The sequence below is a fragment of the Mus caroli genome, unplaced genomic scaffold, assembly GCF_978045245.1.
Source record: "Mus caroli unplaced genomic scaffold, Mus_caroli_1 scaffold_13, whole genome shotgun sequence".
NCBI classification, from domain to species: domain Eukaryota; kingdom Metazoa; phylum Chordata; class Mammalia; order Rodentia; family Muridae; genus Mus; species Mus caroli.
In genome coordinates, this window is record NW_028227268.1 from 68197823 (window position 1) to 68215887 (window position 18065).

Genomic DNA, 18065 nt, shown 5'->3' on the forward strand with positions numbered 1-18065 from the left:
TTAAATGAGCATTCTGAAGGTCCAAGACAGAGGGTGCCCAAGGTCACACGGCAAGGCTCAGTGTGTTCCCATCAGGAGCACCACACACGTGGGGAAAAAAATTAACCTTTTTTTCTCGGGTCCTTTTCTTCCTTCTTCCTGAAACTGCATTCCTGTCCCCACTTCCCTAAATCCAACCCTGAGAACAGTGTCTTGGTCTCTCAGCTGGAGCTGTCTATATAGCTAAGGATGACCTGCATGTCCAATACACCTCTGCTCACCTTTCAAGTGCTGGGTTGTAGGTGGGCATCAGCATGCCTGGCTTATGTGGTATTGGGAAATTCAGGTCTTCATGCACTCTAGGCGAGAACTCTGCTGAGCTACATGGCTGGCCCTCACATTCTAACAAGACATCTCACTCGTCCGTCTATCTGATATCCATCCATCCATCCATTTTTGTGGTACTGGAGATTGTCACAATCTCTACAGTGCTAGGCAAGCACTCTCACTGAGCTCCACCCCCAGCCCTATATTAGCAGATACTATTTGAGATGGTCTGTTTCTCTTGGGATCTTCCTAATGTTTTCTCTGCTTTGGATCATGGTATAGGAGTGGCATTGGGATATCTGGGTCCTTGACACAACCCACTCTTAATTCTCTCTCCAGGCTATTTTCTTACCTGAAGGTGATGATAGGAACCTGGACTAGGTGACCTGTGCCAACTTCTGATTTAAGCCCACCTATGCTGAGGCCAGCTGACCTGGAAGGGCATGGCTTGGAGATTCTCTGGAGCAGAGTTTCTGTCCTCCTGGATCGGCTTAATCCCCCTGCCCCCAGTGCCACATTTCTTCAAGCAGCCTCTGTCTCAGGTTTAGTTCCTATTCTAGAATGTTTCTCTGTCCTTTGACCTTTCTCCGGCCCTGGCTCAGAAAGGCTCCTAGAGTAAATTGGTCAACATAGGCTCACTCCGAAACAAGAAACAGTCCTCACACTGACATCCCATGCTTAAATAACACATACTTTCTCCTCCAAACTCTCTTCTTCCTTCCTTCTTTCTCTAGTTTGAGTCAGGGTACTAGCTGCCTTGAACTCACTATGCAGCCTTGGATAAATTTGAACTCCTGATCTTCCTGCCTGAACCTCTCTAATGCTAGGGTTACAGGTTGTACCACCAGACACACAGATCAAACTGTTTTCAGAGACCTGAAAAGTAAAAACTAAACGAGGCTTATTTTACAGTTGTGGGAAGTAAGGCTATTGGAGCTGCAGTGAACTGGCCCAATGTGCTCATGAGCCACTAAGCTAATAATATAGATGACCTAGGAGGTGATGCTGCTCCTCCTGTCCCTCCAGTCCCTTCATTTCCCACATATTTATTGGGCTGGCTGTTGTAAGACCTGGGCTGGGCACTAAGGATGTGGTAGCGAACATAGCAGATACAGTAGCTGCCTTCACAAGAGGAAGATTATACTAAATATAAGTCCCATGACTCTCCTCCTCCTCTTCTTCCTCCTCCTCCTTTTCCTCCTCTTCTTCTTCTTCCTCCTTTTCCTCCTTCTTTCTTCTGTATTGGAGACTGTTCCCAGAGTCTCCCATGTGGAAGGGTAGGTGTTCTAGCTCTGAGACACATCTACCCCTGAGCTATGCCCACCCCCAGCGGTGTGTGGGGGGGGAGACGGGGTCTCATACAGCCTAGGCTGGCCTCCAATTCACTATCTAGCCAAGGATGACCTTAAACTCTGATCTTCCTGTCTACATTTCTCAAATGCTGGTTTGGGGTATGCACCACTGCACCACTGCACTTGGCTCCCAGCCCTGTTTATTTGTGTGTTTGTTTGTTTTGCCTATTTGTTTAGGCAAGGTCTCTTGATGTAGCTGTGGATATCTTTAAATTCACTATGTAGAAGAGGGTAGCCTCGAACACCCAGAGATCCACTTACTGCCTCTGCCTCTTCATCTTCAGAGCGGGGATTAAAGGCATATGCCAACATGCCTGACTCCCAGCCTTTTGTAAAAACTGTTTTGTGACAAGGTCTCATATTATCTAGCCTAGACTTGACCTCAAAGTCCTACCTCTCCTGCCTCAGATGCCCTGGTTACAGGTATGCCCCAGTCTCAACCTGTGCTTCTAGTGTGTTTGCTTGCTACAGGATTTCATGATCAGGCTGTGTATACAAAACTGGTCTTGGACTATTCATCCTTCTGCCTCCACTTCCCCAGTCTTTGTTTCGTGCTGTGTCTAAAAGATAAATTGCTACCAGCTATACAGTTTGCTTATCTGATAGGAAAGTTTTGTCAAATGAGAAAATCATAATGATTTGGTCTCATGATCTTAATTGGTTTTGTTTTCTACTCTAGAATTAGACAACACTTCATTCCATGAAATAAGGCATTCTGGTGAACTAAGAGGGGGGAGCTGGGTTTTATGAACAAGGAATGGCTGAGAAAGCAGAAACAAAGGCCAAGAGTGGGCTGGTGCTAGGAGACTCTCCTTCTGAGGAGAGCATGGAGACCGGGCTGGTACGCTGACTGGTTAGCACCACTTCTGTTTGTAAGGATCAGGCAAGGGGCCTCCTTATTACACAGACTGAAAATGGCCTGTTTAGTACGGTCTTCCTGCCTCAGCCTCCCTGAGACATAGGATCTCAGGCATGTGCCTCTTCACCTAGCTATCTGCCTCCTGGTTGATTGATTTATTTGTTTATTCATTTTTTCTTTATCCATCCATCTATCTGTCTGTCTATCTATCTATCTATCTATCTATCTATCTATCTATCTATCTATCTATCTGTGGTCATCTGAGACAGGGTCTCACTATGCTGCTCTATAAAGAAATATTTTTAAAGATTTGTTTTACTCTACACGTATGAATGTTTTGCCTATATGTATGTGTCTGTGTACCATGTGTGTGTCTGGTGCCCATAGAGACCAGGAGAGGGCATCAGATCCCAAGGCACTGGACTTAGATAGTTGTGGGCTGCCATGTGGGTGCTGGGAACCCAGGTCTTCTGTGAGAGCAGCCAATGCTCTTAACTTCTGAACCCTTTGTCCAGCACCGGCTTTCTGATGTCTTAGCCATTCTTCTCAGCCTGAGACACCATTTTGTTGTGGCCCAGGTCTGAAACTTCATCTAAAACGAAGAGCTTTTATTGTTCATTTTTTTGGTGCCTCCTTCCCTGTGTCTCTCACCATCTTTCGGTCTTTCGTGTTCCTCTGTCCAAATCAAGGTGCTTAGCTATGTACAGTGTTACACATCAATAACCCAGCACTCTGGAGACTGAGATGGAAAAATCACGGCAGGCTCAAGGCCAGCCTGGGCTATAGGCTAAGTTCCAGGATAGCCCTTGTATCAGAACAAAACAAACAAATCAAGGTCTGCCCAAAGTCTGGGAGGATCAGAGCCATGGGCCAACAGCTTTACTGTTGGATTCTGCCCCTCCTTGTCTGCCCTCAGGAATAGTTGCAGCTTCCTGCATAGGCAGTGGGGACAAATGGCTCAGAGGTAGGGTCCCTAGAGGACAGGACCTGCTTTCATACAGGGTCTTGTCTCTCTCCTGGTGAGTTATGGGAAGGTTGAGAAGATGCCCAGGAGTCCAGGCTGGCCCATTGCTTTTCTCTGCTGAGCCATCTCCCTTATACAAATATAAAATGTATGCAGGACATGGCAGGACTCAAGCCTCAAGGTGTGGCATAGAAACACTGGTTCTGGCTTCTTAGAATAGTGGATCTCCTGTCTGGTGGTTTCACCATGAGCCAAGCATTTTCTCATGTCTATATAAAAAAAGGGGGTTTTGTAGTGGCCAAGATGATACATTACATGGGGACTGCCATGGTTTGATCTGGAATGTCCCCAATGGTCACAAGTTTTGAACACTTAGTCCCTAGCTAATGGTGCTATTTTGGGAGGTTCTGGAAGCTTTAGAAAGCAGAATCTGTTTGAAAGAAGTGGATGGCTGGGAATGTCTGCTTCCTGGTTGACCATAAAGTGAGCACCTGCGCTCTGCAACTGTCTCACCACCATGAGGTTCTGCCCAAGTGCTTGAGACCTTAGTGACCCTGGACTGACTGGAGGGAAGGGGAGAGTTTGGGAATATTTATTTGTTTGTGACAGTGTCCCTAATGTAGCCCTGCCTAGCCTGGTGCTTATTATATAACCCGTGCTAGTCTTGAACTCACAAAACTCTGCCTGACTTTACCTCCTAAATGCTGGGTGCTGATTTACAATTAAGGAAGCAGGCATAGAGAGGTTCAGTAAACCTGGCTTCTTGGTAATGGGGATGGGATCTGTCCTAGTTAGCTTTAACTGTCCATCAAGTTGACACAGACTGAGAGAACTGATCTGAGAAGGAGCCTCAGTTGAAGAATTTTCTAGATCAAATTGGCCTGTGGCCATACCTGTGGAGGATTGTCTTGATCTTTGATGCAGGAGAGCCCAGCCCACTGTGGGCAGCACCACCCCTAGGCAGGAGGGCCTGTGTTGTGTAAGAAAGTTAGTTAGACCCTCAGAGTGAAGCATCAAGCAGCCATCCTCCTTGATTTCTGCTTCAAGTTCCTGCTTGAGTTCTTGCCCTGACAGCACTCATTGTTGGATCATCAACTGAAGTATCAGCCAAACAAACCATTTCTTTCCTTAATTTGCTTTTGTTAGAGTGCTTCTTCATTGTTGCAGTTTGAGACCACCAGCAGAGACCACCTGAACTCTTATCAAGTTTTAATTAGTCAAATTTTGTTAAAGCTGCAACTAAGCACAGTCTCCTTGGGTGGATTTGAGACTGCAACTTTTTAAAGGCTAAGTCTGCTCCTGGGGACCTTCACTTCTGCTGGCGTGGGAGAACATCCTAGGCCAGTGTTTTGTATTATCTTATCAGTCTCAGGATGCTCACAGGGCTGGCCTCAGCCCTCTAAGATGGAGTCCTCAGCTACTATATCATAACAGAAGAAGAACAGGCTTCCATCTTGGAGAGCTCACTTTGTGCCCTGCACTTCTAGTCCAGACAACGGAGGGGACTTGCCTGCCATTCACACGGTAATTTCTCACCCTTAAGGCAATGGAAGAGCCAGACAGAAGTCCAGAAGAAGCCAACAAGCAAAGTATCTATGCCCTCCTGTTCTACACTGTTCCTCCACCCCAACCTACCCTCCAGATGATAGGATCAGTTTATTAAAAAGCAGAGAGCCCTAGGGCATGGCCTTGTGGGAAACTGCCAAGGCCGACCTGACCCCATCAGAATCAGTTGTCTTGAGCTTGAAGCCTGGCTTTTTGGTCCATCGCCCAAGGCAGTAAAAGCGCAATCAGCTTAACAAGGCCAGCAGTGGCAATGGGGACAAGTTTGGAGAAGACATGCGGGGAAGGGAAAGGATTTCTCCTTAGAGGGAAGGTTAGGGTGGGAGTTAATAGGAGAACCAAGAAAACTGAAGCTCAGAAAGATCAATCGCTCACTCAGAGGTACCAGGTGCAGGTCCTCTGGAAAGGCATCCTTGTCCACTAGAGAAGACGGGGTGCAGGGAGGGGGACGGGCAGGAGAGTGGAGAGAGAGAGGCGGACTGGAAAAAGGAGGAAAATGTGTGGTTCCTGGTGCTCTGCCCAGCAAGGGCCGTGTGCTCAGAGCTGTCCCCTCCCAGGAGGCTCACTGGAGAAGGGGCGGGTGTTTATGAAGAGCCTGACTCCAGGAGCAGCATGACCTCCTGGCCTGTCCCTGCTGGTTGCTGCCCCGTGACTGCTCCTGGCTATAAACAGCCTGTTTATTAAACCGCAGGAAATTGGCCCCTCCACCACTTGAGCAACTTGAGAGAACAGGAGGTTCCTGGTCAAGAATTTCCAAACTGGGAGGGCCGGCTGCTGGGAGCCTATGGTGCTCAAAGACCTGGCTTGAAAGGGCTTTGGGGAGAGTGCCCTCCGTCCGCTTCTCTTGCAGCCTTGCTTAGGGCTTCCCAAACCCTGGAGGCCCTCAAGAGTCAGAGGTGGCCCCTTAAAGGTCATTACATTGACTTACCTCCTTATTTGGTCTAATAGCACTATAGTCACATCAAATGAGAAGAGAGATTTTAAAGGCACTTGGAGGGAGGCAAGAAGAGCTAGCGCCTGAAAGGTGCTTGTCTTGCAAGCTTGAAGACCAGAGTTCAATCCCTAGAGTCTAGAATTCTCTCTCTCTCTCTCTCTCTCTCTCTCTCTCTCTCTCTCTCTCTCTCTCTCTCTAAAAGCTGGGGGGCGGGGAGGGGCAGGTTGTAGAGATGTCTCAGCAGTTAAGAACACTTCCTGTTCCTGTTCTTGCAGAGAATCTAGGTTCAGTTCCCAGTACACACAGGGCAACTCAAACTGTCTCTAACTCCAGCTCCAGGGGATCCTCAATGCCCTCTTCTGCGTTCGGTAGGCACCAGGCACTTACGTAGTGCACATACCTTCATGCACACAAAATGACAAAAAAAAAAAGATGGGTGTGTGGCCCACATCTGCAGTCCCAACACTGAAGAGGCAGAGACAGGCAGATCCCTGGGGCTCACTGGCCATTAGCCCAGCCATCTTGAAGAGTTCATCCAGGCCTTGCTTCAAAACAAGGGAGGGCTGGCAAGACAGCTCAGTGGGTAAAGGCACTGGTTGCCACGGATCTGAGGAGAGCTTGATTCCCAACCCATATGTCGAAAGGAGAGAACTGACTTGTGGATATTGTCTTCTGACCTGCATCATGGTCTCGTGTACATGGATCAGGGCACTCCCCTCCAAAAAAAAAAAAATACAACTAAATATATAATTGTTTAAAAGAAAAAGACGTGAACAACACTTGGGTTGTCTTCTGACTTTCATTCTTTTTTTTTTTTTTTTTTGTTTTGTTTTGTTTTGTTTTTGTTTTTTTGGTTTTTCGAGACAGGGTTTCTCTTTATAGCTCTGGCTGTCCTGGAGCTCACTTTGTAGACCAGGCTGGCCTCGAACTCAGAAATCCGCCTGCCTCTGCCTCCCGAGTGCTGGGACTAAAGGCGTGCGCCACCACGCCCGGCTGTCTTCTGACTTTCACACAGCTCGGTGCAAATGTATAACACCACACACACACACACACACACACACACACACACAGCACAGGACCTGAGTCCTGTCTGGTTCAGCCCATCACTTACTTCTCCCCATAGCCAATCACTCAGGACAGAATCACTTAGGAGATGAGTGCATTGCCACGTAGCAATGTCCTTAATGTCCTTACCTTATGGCTTTGTGTGACCTCAAGGCATTCCACCACACCAAGCTTCTCCGTTACACGCTGCTTGTGCTCCTGTCCCTGGAGGAGTCCCTGAGATGCTGGGATTGACATGAAACCCGGTACCTCTGCCGAACCGTTGAGATTTGGCAGATCTATGCTGGGTATCCTTTGAGAAACCGCATAAAAGTGCTCCCAAGGAACCCACCAACTTTAAAATTGGTTGACACTGCTATAAAGAAAGTCAGGCTAACAAAACAAAACCATAAAAGTATGAAGTGAATTTGTTTGATCAAAGTTTCACCAGACACATGGTCTTTAATATCAAAGACCAGAGACTCCAGGATAGCTGTCTGTGTTTGTACTGGGATTGCCCCTGGGGGTGTGACTCGGTTGGTACAGTGCATGCATAAGACCCTGGGTTTGATCCTCAGAACCTGATAAAAATGGATGGTGGTACTCACGTGCTCTAGGGAGACAGAGGCAAGAGGATCTCTGAGTTCAAGGCCAGCCTGGTTCTAAATATCCAGTTCCAGGACAGCCAGGGCTACACAGAGAAACCCTGTCTCGAAAAATCAAACACAAAACCAAACAATAACGACAAAAATGATTTATTGGTTTTTAAAAAGTGATTGGAAGGCAGACTTGGTGGCTCAGGCCTGTAACCTGAGGCTCAGGAGGCAGAGGCAGTGTAATAGTAAATTCAAGCACAGACTGGACTGCATGGTGAGAAGAAAAAGAGGGGAGCTGGGCTAAGAATTGTTTTGAACAGGGATGGCAGATTGCTGGAACTGGAAGGGTGGAATGGGAGGACGTGGGAAACCACAGGGGAAAACGCTGGGGAGTGAGTTTCTGGGAAAGGGAGGGCATGTCTAAACCCGAGAATTAGACGGAAAATCAGGATATTTACCACTTGGGAAAAGAACAGCACAAACAGCGTCTCTAATTCCATGGTGAGTGGTGAGACGTGACCTCCCAAGGACACAGGCATTGCGCCATAATTGAAAGGTGCTGAAAGCCAGCCTTTCGAAGCACTCATCCTGCTGGCTGGCCAGTGTCTCTGGAGTGTTGTGGTTCCCTCACCCCACCCCCTACATTCCAGAGACTTCTAGATGCATTTACACGTGCAATAGGCCCCTGTCTTTTCCATTCTTTCTACATTCTATCAAACCTCATCTTTAAAAAAAAAAAAACAATCTCTCTCTCTCTCTCTCTCTCTCTCTCTCTCTCTCTCTCTCTCTGTGTGTGTGTGTGTGTGTGTGTGTGTGTGTGTGTGTGTGTGTACATTTGCCACATCTGAGATCTGAGGACCACTTGTGAAACTCAGTTCTTCCTTCCACCAAGGGTGCCACATAACCTTATTTATCTTTTCTTTATTTGTGTTGTTTTGGTTTCATTTGTTTTTGTTTGTTCTGTTTTGAAAGGAGAATGCTAAAGCACAGGGTGGCTATGGACCTGTCATCCTCCTGCCTCTGCCTTCCAAGCGCTGAGGTTACAAGCTTGTACCACCATGCCTGGTTCCCCGGTTCCCCTTGCTGAACCTGTTTGGTTGTGGTTTTCTTTTGAGGCAGGGTCTCACCATTATAGCCCCGGCTAACGTGGAACTCAGTAGACCAGGCTGAACGCATAGAAGTCTACCTGCTTCTAACTCCTGAGTGTTGGGATTAAAGGTGTGCACCACCAAAATGGAACAGCATCTCTTAGAGCCCAGGCTAGCCTTGAACTCATAATGCTGCTAAGGATGATCTTTAATTCTTTAACGTCCTGCCTCTGTGTCTCAGGAGCTGGGAGAGCAGATATATGCCTGGCTCTCCTGGCTGAATCTGATTTTTTTTTTTTTTTTTTGAGACAGGGTTTCTCTGTGTAGCCTGGCTGTTCTAGAGCTTGCTCTGTAAACCAAGCTGTCCTAGAACTCAGAAATCAAAGGCCTGTCCCACCATGCCCAGCTTCCTGATGAGGTTTTTTTTTTTAAAGATTTATTTATTACTATATCTAAGTACACTGTAGCTGTCTTCAGACACACCAGAAGAGGGTGTCAGATCTCATTACAGATGGTTGTGAGCCACCATGTGGTTGCTGGAATTTGAACTCAGGATCTTTGAAAGAGCACTCAGTGCTCTTACCCAGGGAGCCATCTCTTCAGCCCCCTTGATGAGTCTTCAGTAAAAGTTTTACCTGGCTAGTTCCCTGGGTCATTTAACTTTTGGTTCAGGTACCATGCCTAAACTACCAGCTGCCACTGTGAGTGAGTCTAACGCACATCCTCTTGGCTGCCTATCAAGGAGACCTTAGTCACAGGCATCTCTTCTGTCTTCCCTGACAGCTAATGAGATTCGGGACCCCGGGGAAGCTTGTCCTAGCAATGCCCTTTGGCTTTCGTTGCTTTTGTAGTTATCTTTGGCTAGGATTATTTTAACAACCCCCTAACAGGTGCTTCTGTTCCATGACACAGTGCACCAGATTAATCTTTTACAGCACCCATGATGTCATTTACTTCAGTTGCAAACAAAATACAGAGGAATGCTCTTGTTTGCCTGGTTTTCCTGCTGCGCTCGGCCTGTGCCACCAGACCTGGGAGTACTGTTTCCTCAGACTCCTCCCCTGCCTAGGCACACTGACCCCCGAAATCTGTGCTTGCTCTGTGTCCACAGCCACAATCTTTTGTGGGCCTGGGAAATCCATATTAAGGTGTGAGTTCTGAATGGTATATAGCTCAGTCAGCTCCATGCTTGCTCAGAGTGTTTAAAGTTGTCTTTGTCCATGTTTGCCAAAGTTGTCATGCCTTGCCCAACAAGACATGAGCCAAGTGAGGTACCACACACCTGCAATTCTAGTACTTGGAAAGTGGAGGCAGGAGGAGTAGAAGTTACAGGTCATCTCTATAATAAGTTTCAAACCAGCCTTGGCTACATGAGATCCTATCTCAAGAAAAAAAAAATGATTCTAATATTTTGCCACAAAAGCCTAGTCATCACCCCTCCCTTTTTGTCTCCTTTTTCCCTTCCTTCTTTCCCTCCCTCCCTCCCTCCCTATCACCGTTTGTTCCTCCAAGCCTCATACATGCTAGACAATCCCTCTATCACTCAACAATATCTTCATCATTTTTGCCCAAGCAGGCTTTGAACTTGTAGTGCTCCTGCCCCAGCCTTCTTGGTAGCTGGGGCTTTAAGCCTGCCAATACAAGTTTTTTTCTTTTAAGGTTTTAATTTTTATTCTTGTGTGTGTATGTGTGTGTGTGTGTGTGTCTGTCTGTCTGTCTGTCTTTTATGATGCCTTTGGGTGCCTGCCTAAGAAGGATTTGAATCCCTTGGAGCTAGGGTTATAGGAGGCTGTGAGCCACTAGACACGGATGCTGAGAACTGAACTGAGGACCTCTAGAAGAGCAGCAAGCATTTCAGCCACTTGCTAGCTTTGGTACAATTTCTTAACCATACTGACTAGCAGCTTTCTTCCCTGTAAAACAGAGCGTGACACTTCTATGTCTCAGTAGTGTCTGTCACCGGCCACACACCCCTTAGCTCTTGTTATCTTCCCTCTTTGATAACACCGTGCACAGCATCACCAGCAGCTTGAAGGCAGAGTGAGTTTCCTGCCTTCTTGGGCCCTTGTTTATTCTGCTGTGTAACCACTATTTGTGGATGAATTTTTGTCTATTTGTGGATGAATCCGTCCTCACACCTGATAATGACTGAGGGATGGCAATCTTCTTATTTATTCCTGTATGCTCCAAAGTGTCCCTGGTACTGTGCCTAGAAGTGAATTAAATGCAGGTAGAAGGCAACATTACATCCTGGAGTCCATACCCTACACTTACTCTGCCATCTCCAGTTTTCTTATCCATATAAAGGAGATAATATTAATGTTTTTAAAATGAGACATCATTCCACTGTGTGGTCCCAGACCAGGCTGGCCTCAAACACACAGAGACCTGCCCCCTTCTGCCTCCTTAATGCTGGGATTAAAAGCCTGAAGCCAACACTCCCAGTGAGGATGTTACTATTAATGGCTGCCCACAGGGTCAGGGTAAGCTGTGTACGTGCATGGGCTTCCTCTAACGTTTAAGAAATCTTAGCATGGTTGCTTGCTGCCTCCTTGTGGAGAAAGTTCAAATCATTATGAAATTTTCCTGTGGTGACCTAGCAGACATATAACTCAGCACCGAAAACAAACCAAGCCTCAAATGAGAATCTGGGCCAAACAGATCGTCTGACTACAGTGAAATAGATATCTATAGCATAATACCAAGAAGAGATTTCCTTATAAATGACAACACATTAATAAAAATGAAAGGTTGACAGGCTAAATGTTGGTGTTAGATGATGAAATTCAGTTCATTTCACTTTCTTTTCTTTTCTTTTCTTTTTTTTTTTTTTTTTTTGGTTTTTCAAGACAGGGTTTCTCTGTATAGCCCTGGCTGTCCTGGAACTCACTCTGTAGACCAGGCTGGCCTTGAACTCAGAAATCTGCCTGCCTCTGCATCCCGAGTGCTGGGATTAAAGGCGTGTGCCACCATGCCTGGCTCTTTTTCTTTCTGATTTCTTACTGGTGTTTCATTTTTGAGAAAGGGTCTCACCGTGGCTGATCTTAAACTTGCTACGTAGCCCAGGCTAGTCTTAAGCTTGCAGCATTTCTGCCTCAACTTCCTTTTTATATCTATCTGTCTTGATTCTCTAGAGGAACAGAACTCACTCGTGTGGGTATGCATGGGTGTGACATATTGGAATGGTTTACCAGCTGTGGTCCAGCTAGTCTAACAATGGCTGTCTACCAATCAAAGGTCCAAGAATTCAGTAGTTGTTTGGTCCATGAGACTTGATGTGTCAGCTGGTCTTCAGTATATGCCAGACTCCTGAAGAAGTAGCCTCTAATGCCAGTAAAAGAATGGACTTGCCATTGACAGCAAGCAAGCAAACGAGAACAGCTTCCTTCTTCCATGTTCTTTATATAGACTGCCAGCAAAGGATGTGGCCCAGATTTCCCACCTCAAAAGATCTGGGTTAAGTCCGGCCCTGGTGGCACATGCTTTTTTTTTTTTTTTTTTTAAAGATTTATTTATTGTTACTCAGATGCACCTGAAAGGGAATCAGATCTCATTATAGGTGGTTGTGAGTCACCATGTGGTTGCTGGGATTTGAACTCAGGATCTTCCGAAGAGCAGTCAGTGCTTTTAACTGCTGAGCCATCTTGCCAACCCTGGCTCATGCTTTTAATCCCAGTACTTGGAAGGCAGAGGCAGGCGGATTTCTGAGTTCGAGGCTAGCCTGGTCTACAGAGTGAGTTTCAGGACAGTCAGGGCTATACTGAGAAACTCTGTCTCGAAAAACCAAAGAGTGGGTCTTCCCATTTTTAATGATTTAGTTAATAAGAATCCCAAATGCTTGGGTTTAGGTTACTCCAGATGCAGTCAAGGTGAATAGCCACCATGAACAGTAGTGACTCTGAATGTAAACTGTATATCAGGTGATATTATTGATCTGTTAATTTGCCTAAAAAGAAAACTGCTGTGGGGACATCAAGATGGCTTCCTGGGGAGAGCCACTGGCCACTAAGCCTGATGACCTGAGTTCAGTTCTCAGGACCTACGTGATAGGAGGGAACTGACCCCATGTGGAATGCATGATACAGCATATATGTGCATGCACACATACAAATAAAATGTAATAAAGTATCTTTTAAGCCAAGTGGTGGTGACATACACCATCAGTCCCAGCACTTGGAAGGCAGAGGCAGGTGGATCTCTGTAACTTTGAGGCTAACCTGTTCCACAGAGTGATTTCCAGAACAGCCAAGGCTGCACAGAGAAGCCCTGTCTCAAAAAACAAACAAAAAACCAACCAACCAAACAAACAAACAAACAAACGAACAAAAAACGTAGGGCCTGGAGAGACAGCTCAGTTCTAAAGGACATTTGCCAAGGCAGAAGACCCAAGTTTGATTTTCAGTATTCACAGAGCAGCTCACAACCATCTGCAACTCCAATTCCTGGAGATCTAAATGGCTGTTCTGGCCTCTGTGGGCAGCAGGCATACACATGGTGAATTTACATGCACATAGGAAAATGCCCATACACATGAACTAAATAAGTTTAAAGACCTTTTAAAGGTTTGTTGTTGTTTTGTTTTTTGTTTGTTTGGTTTTGGGTTTTTTTTGAGACAGGGTTTCTCTGTGTAGCCCTGGCTATCCTGGAACTCACTCTGTAGACCAGGCTGGCCTTGAACTCAGAAATCCGCCTGCCTCTACCTCCCAAGTGCTAGGATTAAAGGCGTGTGCCACCACTGCCTGGCTAAAGATCACTTTTAAAAAGAGAAAACGGTTGTAGGTTTACTGAGAAATGTCCTTGTCTTGGGGCTCATGCTAAAGTATTTAGGGCAAGGGTACACATAGACAGTAGTGTCATTCCCCGATGCTCCAAACTCAACCCTCAGAAACCACAAATCTATTTTCTGTCTTTATGGATATCTTTATATTCTGGACAGTTGGTTTAGTAAATGCATGTTTACATTTAATAACATGACAGAGCATGTTACTTCTTACGACTGACTTCATCCATTTAGCATCCAAATCAGCAATTTTGTTCTTTTTATTGCTAATAAAATTCCATTATTGGGGTACACTATTTTTGATTATTGATCACTTAAATGCACTTGTGACATTGTGAAGGGACAGAGAGATGGCTCAGTGGTTAAGAGAACTTGCTGCTCTTCCAGATGACCTGAGTTCAAATCCTATTACCCATGTCTGGCAGCTCACATTTGTAACTCCAGAACCAGGACATTCAATGCCTCATTCTGGCCTCTGCAGACTCTCATATACATGTGAGTATACCTAGACAGGCAGACAGGCATACAGGCATACACACACACACACACACACACACACACACACACACATCTTTAAAGTGTTTAAAGGCATTCATGATTTGTTTGTGCACTTGGTCATTCTAGATAATGTTGCTCTAGACATTCCAGGACAGGTTTTTATGGAACATGTGTGTGCTAGTTAGATTTTTGTCACATGACAAATTCTCGATAAAATCAAGTTAAAGGAAGAAAGACTGGTTTTGCTCGCCTTTCAGGGCTCTGGTGCACTACTACTTTGGGTTTAAGGTGAGGCAGAGAATCAGGGCATCAGCAAAGTGTGGCAGAGGACATCTAATGGCAGCCAGGAAGTGGAGACCAAGCCTCCCAAGTGCTGGGATTATATGACATCACTGCCTGGCTTAAAAATGATTTTTAAAAGTTTTAGGTTCACAGAAAAATTGAAGGTAAAATCTGTCCCTTGTCCCATGTATGTAGAATTCCCCCATTATTGGTGACCCCACAATGGTTCCTTCAATACACTAATGCATCTGCTTTGACGTACCACAGTCCCACAAAGTTCAGGGTCTGGATTCACTCCTATTTTCATTTCTCTTAACTTTATGCTTACAAATGGATGTGCTTATATGTGTTTAGTCAGTTGGCAATATGGTTACTGTATGCTTACTCTTATTGTTGGTGTTTGTTGTGTGAGTCAGGGCCATGTACATTCCATGGGTTGTGATGTATGTGTTCTTAAATCAACCCACCCTGATATTTTCACAGTATTTTCAATGCCCTAAAACACTTTGGCCATTTGCCCATTTTTAAATTTGTAGGGTTTTTTTTCAATGTTTATAAGACAAAATTTAATGAAAATCAGTCAGTGGGTATATATAATCCATCCATGGTGCTAGCCATGTGCAACTGTTACAGAAATGTAAACCAGCGGATGGTGAAGAAAATATTACATATTGTCATCATCTGATTCATCTTCTTCCTTCAAAGATTCCTTGGCATATCTCTCTGCTTCCTCTCTTATGTGTTTGGGAACAATTTCATGTCTTCCTTTAGTAAATTCACCAACCCAGCTGAGCTCTAGTTTAAAAGCTTTATACTTAGCCGGGCGTGGTGGCGCACGCCTTTAATCCCAGCACTCGGGAGGCAGAGGCAGGCGGATTTCTGAGTTCGAGGCCAGCCTGGTCTACAAAGTGAGTTCCAGGACAGCCAGGGCTACACAGAGAAACCCTGTCTCGAAAAACCAAAAAAAAAAAAAAAAAAAAAAAAAGCTTTATCCTTAACTTCATCGTGTACTATGTAAATTATTTTTGCAACTTCTTTAACTATGTCACCGCAAGTCATTTCCTTCATCTGAAGCTTTTCTGTGTCTGTCTTTGCAGCTTGCCTGGCTTTGCCAATCACACAGCCCCAGTAGCCATATGAAGCGCCTGATGGGTCGATCATATAGAGCTGTGCACCATCATTTGCACTGTAAGACCCCAACATGAAACTGCAGCCAAAAGGTCTAACAGCACTGTAGAGTGTATAGGCGTGCACACACATGGCCACTCTGTCTGCGAGATGTTTTAGAGGAATGTTATAGCCAAAGTTAGACCTAAAGTTGGATGCTTCTTCTCCTGCTATGTCTGCTAGTGAACGAGCATCTGCCAACAAACCTGCAACTGCCATTCCAATGTCGATCAACATTAAAAAGACATTTATTGGAGCCTTCTTCATAAAGTTTAGAAAGGACTAGTTTTTCTATCCCAAATACAACACCATCTTTACATCTGATCCCAATAGCTGTACTACTGTTTTCATGGCATATTCAACTTGGAAAACTCTTCCATCAGGAGAGAACATAGAGGCTGACAAGTCATACCCAGTGTGGATGGAGCTCATGATGCTGACCAGTTTTTTGTTTAAAAAAGAAACATTGTTGTTTTCTTTTTATTGAATATTTTCTTTATTCATATTTCAAATGTTATCCCCTTCCCTGCTGCCAGAAACCACCTACCCCATCCCTCATTCCCCTGCTTCTATAAGGGTATTCCCCCACCCACCCACTCCCGCCTCCTTGCCCTCACCATTCCCCTACACTGGGGTATCAAGCCATCACAGGACCAAGGACCTCTTCTCCCATTGATGCCTTACAAGGCCATGCTCTGCTATATATGCGGCTGGAGCCATGGGTCCCTCCATGTGTTGTTTTTTTCAAGACAAGGTTTCTTTGCTTAATAGCCTTGGCTGTCCTGGAACTCCTGTGTAGACCAGTCTGGTCTTGAACTCAGAGATCCTCCTGCCTCTGCCTCCTAAGTGCTGAGACTAAAGGTGTGTGCCACCACTGCCTGGCTTTTAAAATATTTTTTAGATTTTCTTAAAATTTTTATGTATATGCATGTTTTACCTGCATATGCATCTGTGTGAATGCCTGGTACTATGGAGACCAGAAGGGGGCACCATCCTAAACAACTGGAGTTACTGACAGTTGTGAGCTGAACCCAAGTCTTCTGCAAGGACAACCTGTGCTCTTATCTGCTGAACCGCCTCTCCAAACGCTGTGTTGTTTTTATTCTTTTCATCCCTTCCCTTCTTCTTTGAGACAGCATCTCCATATGTAGTCCAAGCTGGCCTTGAATTCTCAATCCTCCTGCCTCAGCCTTCAAAGTGCTGAAAGTAGAGATGTGCAGGCATGGGACACAGTGGCTAGTTATGATTCCCTGATAGATGTGCAGGCATGGGACACAGTGGCTAGTTTTAATTCCCTAATAGATGTGCAGGCATGGGACACAGTGTCTAGTTATGATTCCCTGATAGATGTGCAGGCATGGGACACAGTGGCTAGTTACGGTCTCCTGATAGCTAAAGGTTTACCAGTTTATCAGACACTCACGTAATCTGAGGGGTTAGATGAAGCAACAACTCCCACCAAGAAAATTCCTGACACCAGCCTCGGGCCTCCACACGCATGCACACACATGAACACACACATGCTACCTACTGCAGAAAGTCATGAGGCCTCTGGTCTCTCTCCCCCTAGCCCTCTTCCTCCCTCTCTCCCCACAAAGGCGGTCTGTCAGCCAAATTCTCTAGCACAATTCATTCCAAATATTTAGCTGCCGCCCTTTCCTGATCAATGCTTTAGCTTTCTAGCAGACTCTATACATGTGTTGATTAAGCAAACAGCACTTGGCAGCACTGAGAACCCACAACTGTGTTGGACTTGCCACTTTTGCAGATCTTCCATTGCTGGGGTGTGTTTTGCAAAATGTCTTACAAAGGCATGCTTTCAATCCTAGCAGACTGCCTTGGCAGAAGCAGGTGGATCTCGGTGAGTTGGAGACCAGCTTAGTCTACAGAGTGAATTCCAGGACAGCCTAGGCTACACAGAGAAACCCTGTCTCAAAACAAAACAAAACATTATTACAAAGTTGTTCAGCAGAGTCACAGAAAGTCCCTGGATTTTAAATTGACAAGTGAGCTAATTAATATTTAGAATTGTGATATTGTCACTGTGAAGATTTCAGCAATACGAAATTGATTTGGTGGCACACACCTATAATCCCAGCACTTACATAAAGGCAGGAAGACCAGAGGTTTAGGTCATCCATCCTCAACTATGTATTGAGTTGAAGGCCAACCCCATATGAGTTCTTGTCTCAAAAAAACAAAGAAAGCTAGGTATGTGGTTCATACAGCTAACCCCTGAACTTAGGAAGTGGAGACAGAAGGATCAGAAAGTCATGTCATCCTTGCTACACAGCAAGTTTTGGCCATCCTGAGCTACATAAGACCCTGTCACAAAACACAATTTCAGCAATATTAGGAATAATAATAAAAGTTGGATATGGTGGTGAATGCCTATACACTTTGTCGTCCGAGATAGGATCCAGAATTCAGGGCTAACCTGGGTTGCACAGTGGGAAACGACATACAGGGGCTGGAAAGATGGCTCAGTGGGTTAAAGCACTTGTTACATCAGCATAACGTCGTGTGTTTAAATCCCCTGCACTCAGGCAAGACCAGAGGTAGCCTCTTGTGCTTGTAACCAGAGCTGTGAATGGTGGAGACAAGATCTTGGGGTTTGCTGGCCTTAAGTTTA

General features: G+C 45.5%; 1 protein-coding gene across 1 annotated transcript; it reads right to left on the bottom strand.

The window, feature by feature from the left end:
* Positions 1-14872: 14872 nt before the first annotated feature.
* Positions 14873-15867, bottom strand: LOC110306036 (proteasome subunit alpha type-3-like). The gene is made up of 2 exons (XM_085829294.1): positions 15254-15867; positions 14873-15080 (listed from the first exon to the last, which is right to left on the bottom strand). The coding sequence occupies exons 1-2, from the start codon at positions 15698-15700 to the stop codon at positions 14931-14933; spliced, it is 597 nt and encodes a 198-aa protein (XP_085685420.1). The 5' UTR covers positions 15701-15867; the 3' UTR covers positions 14873-14930.
* Between the last annotated feature and the right edge of the window lie 2198 nt (positions 15868-18065).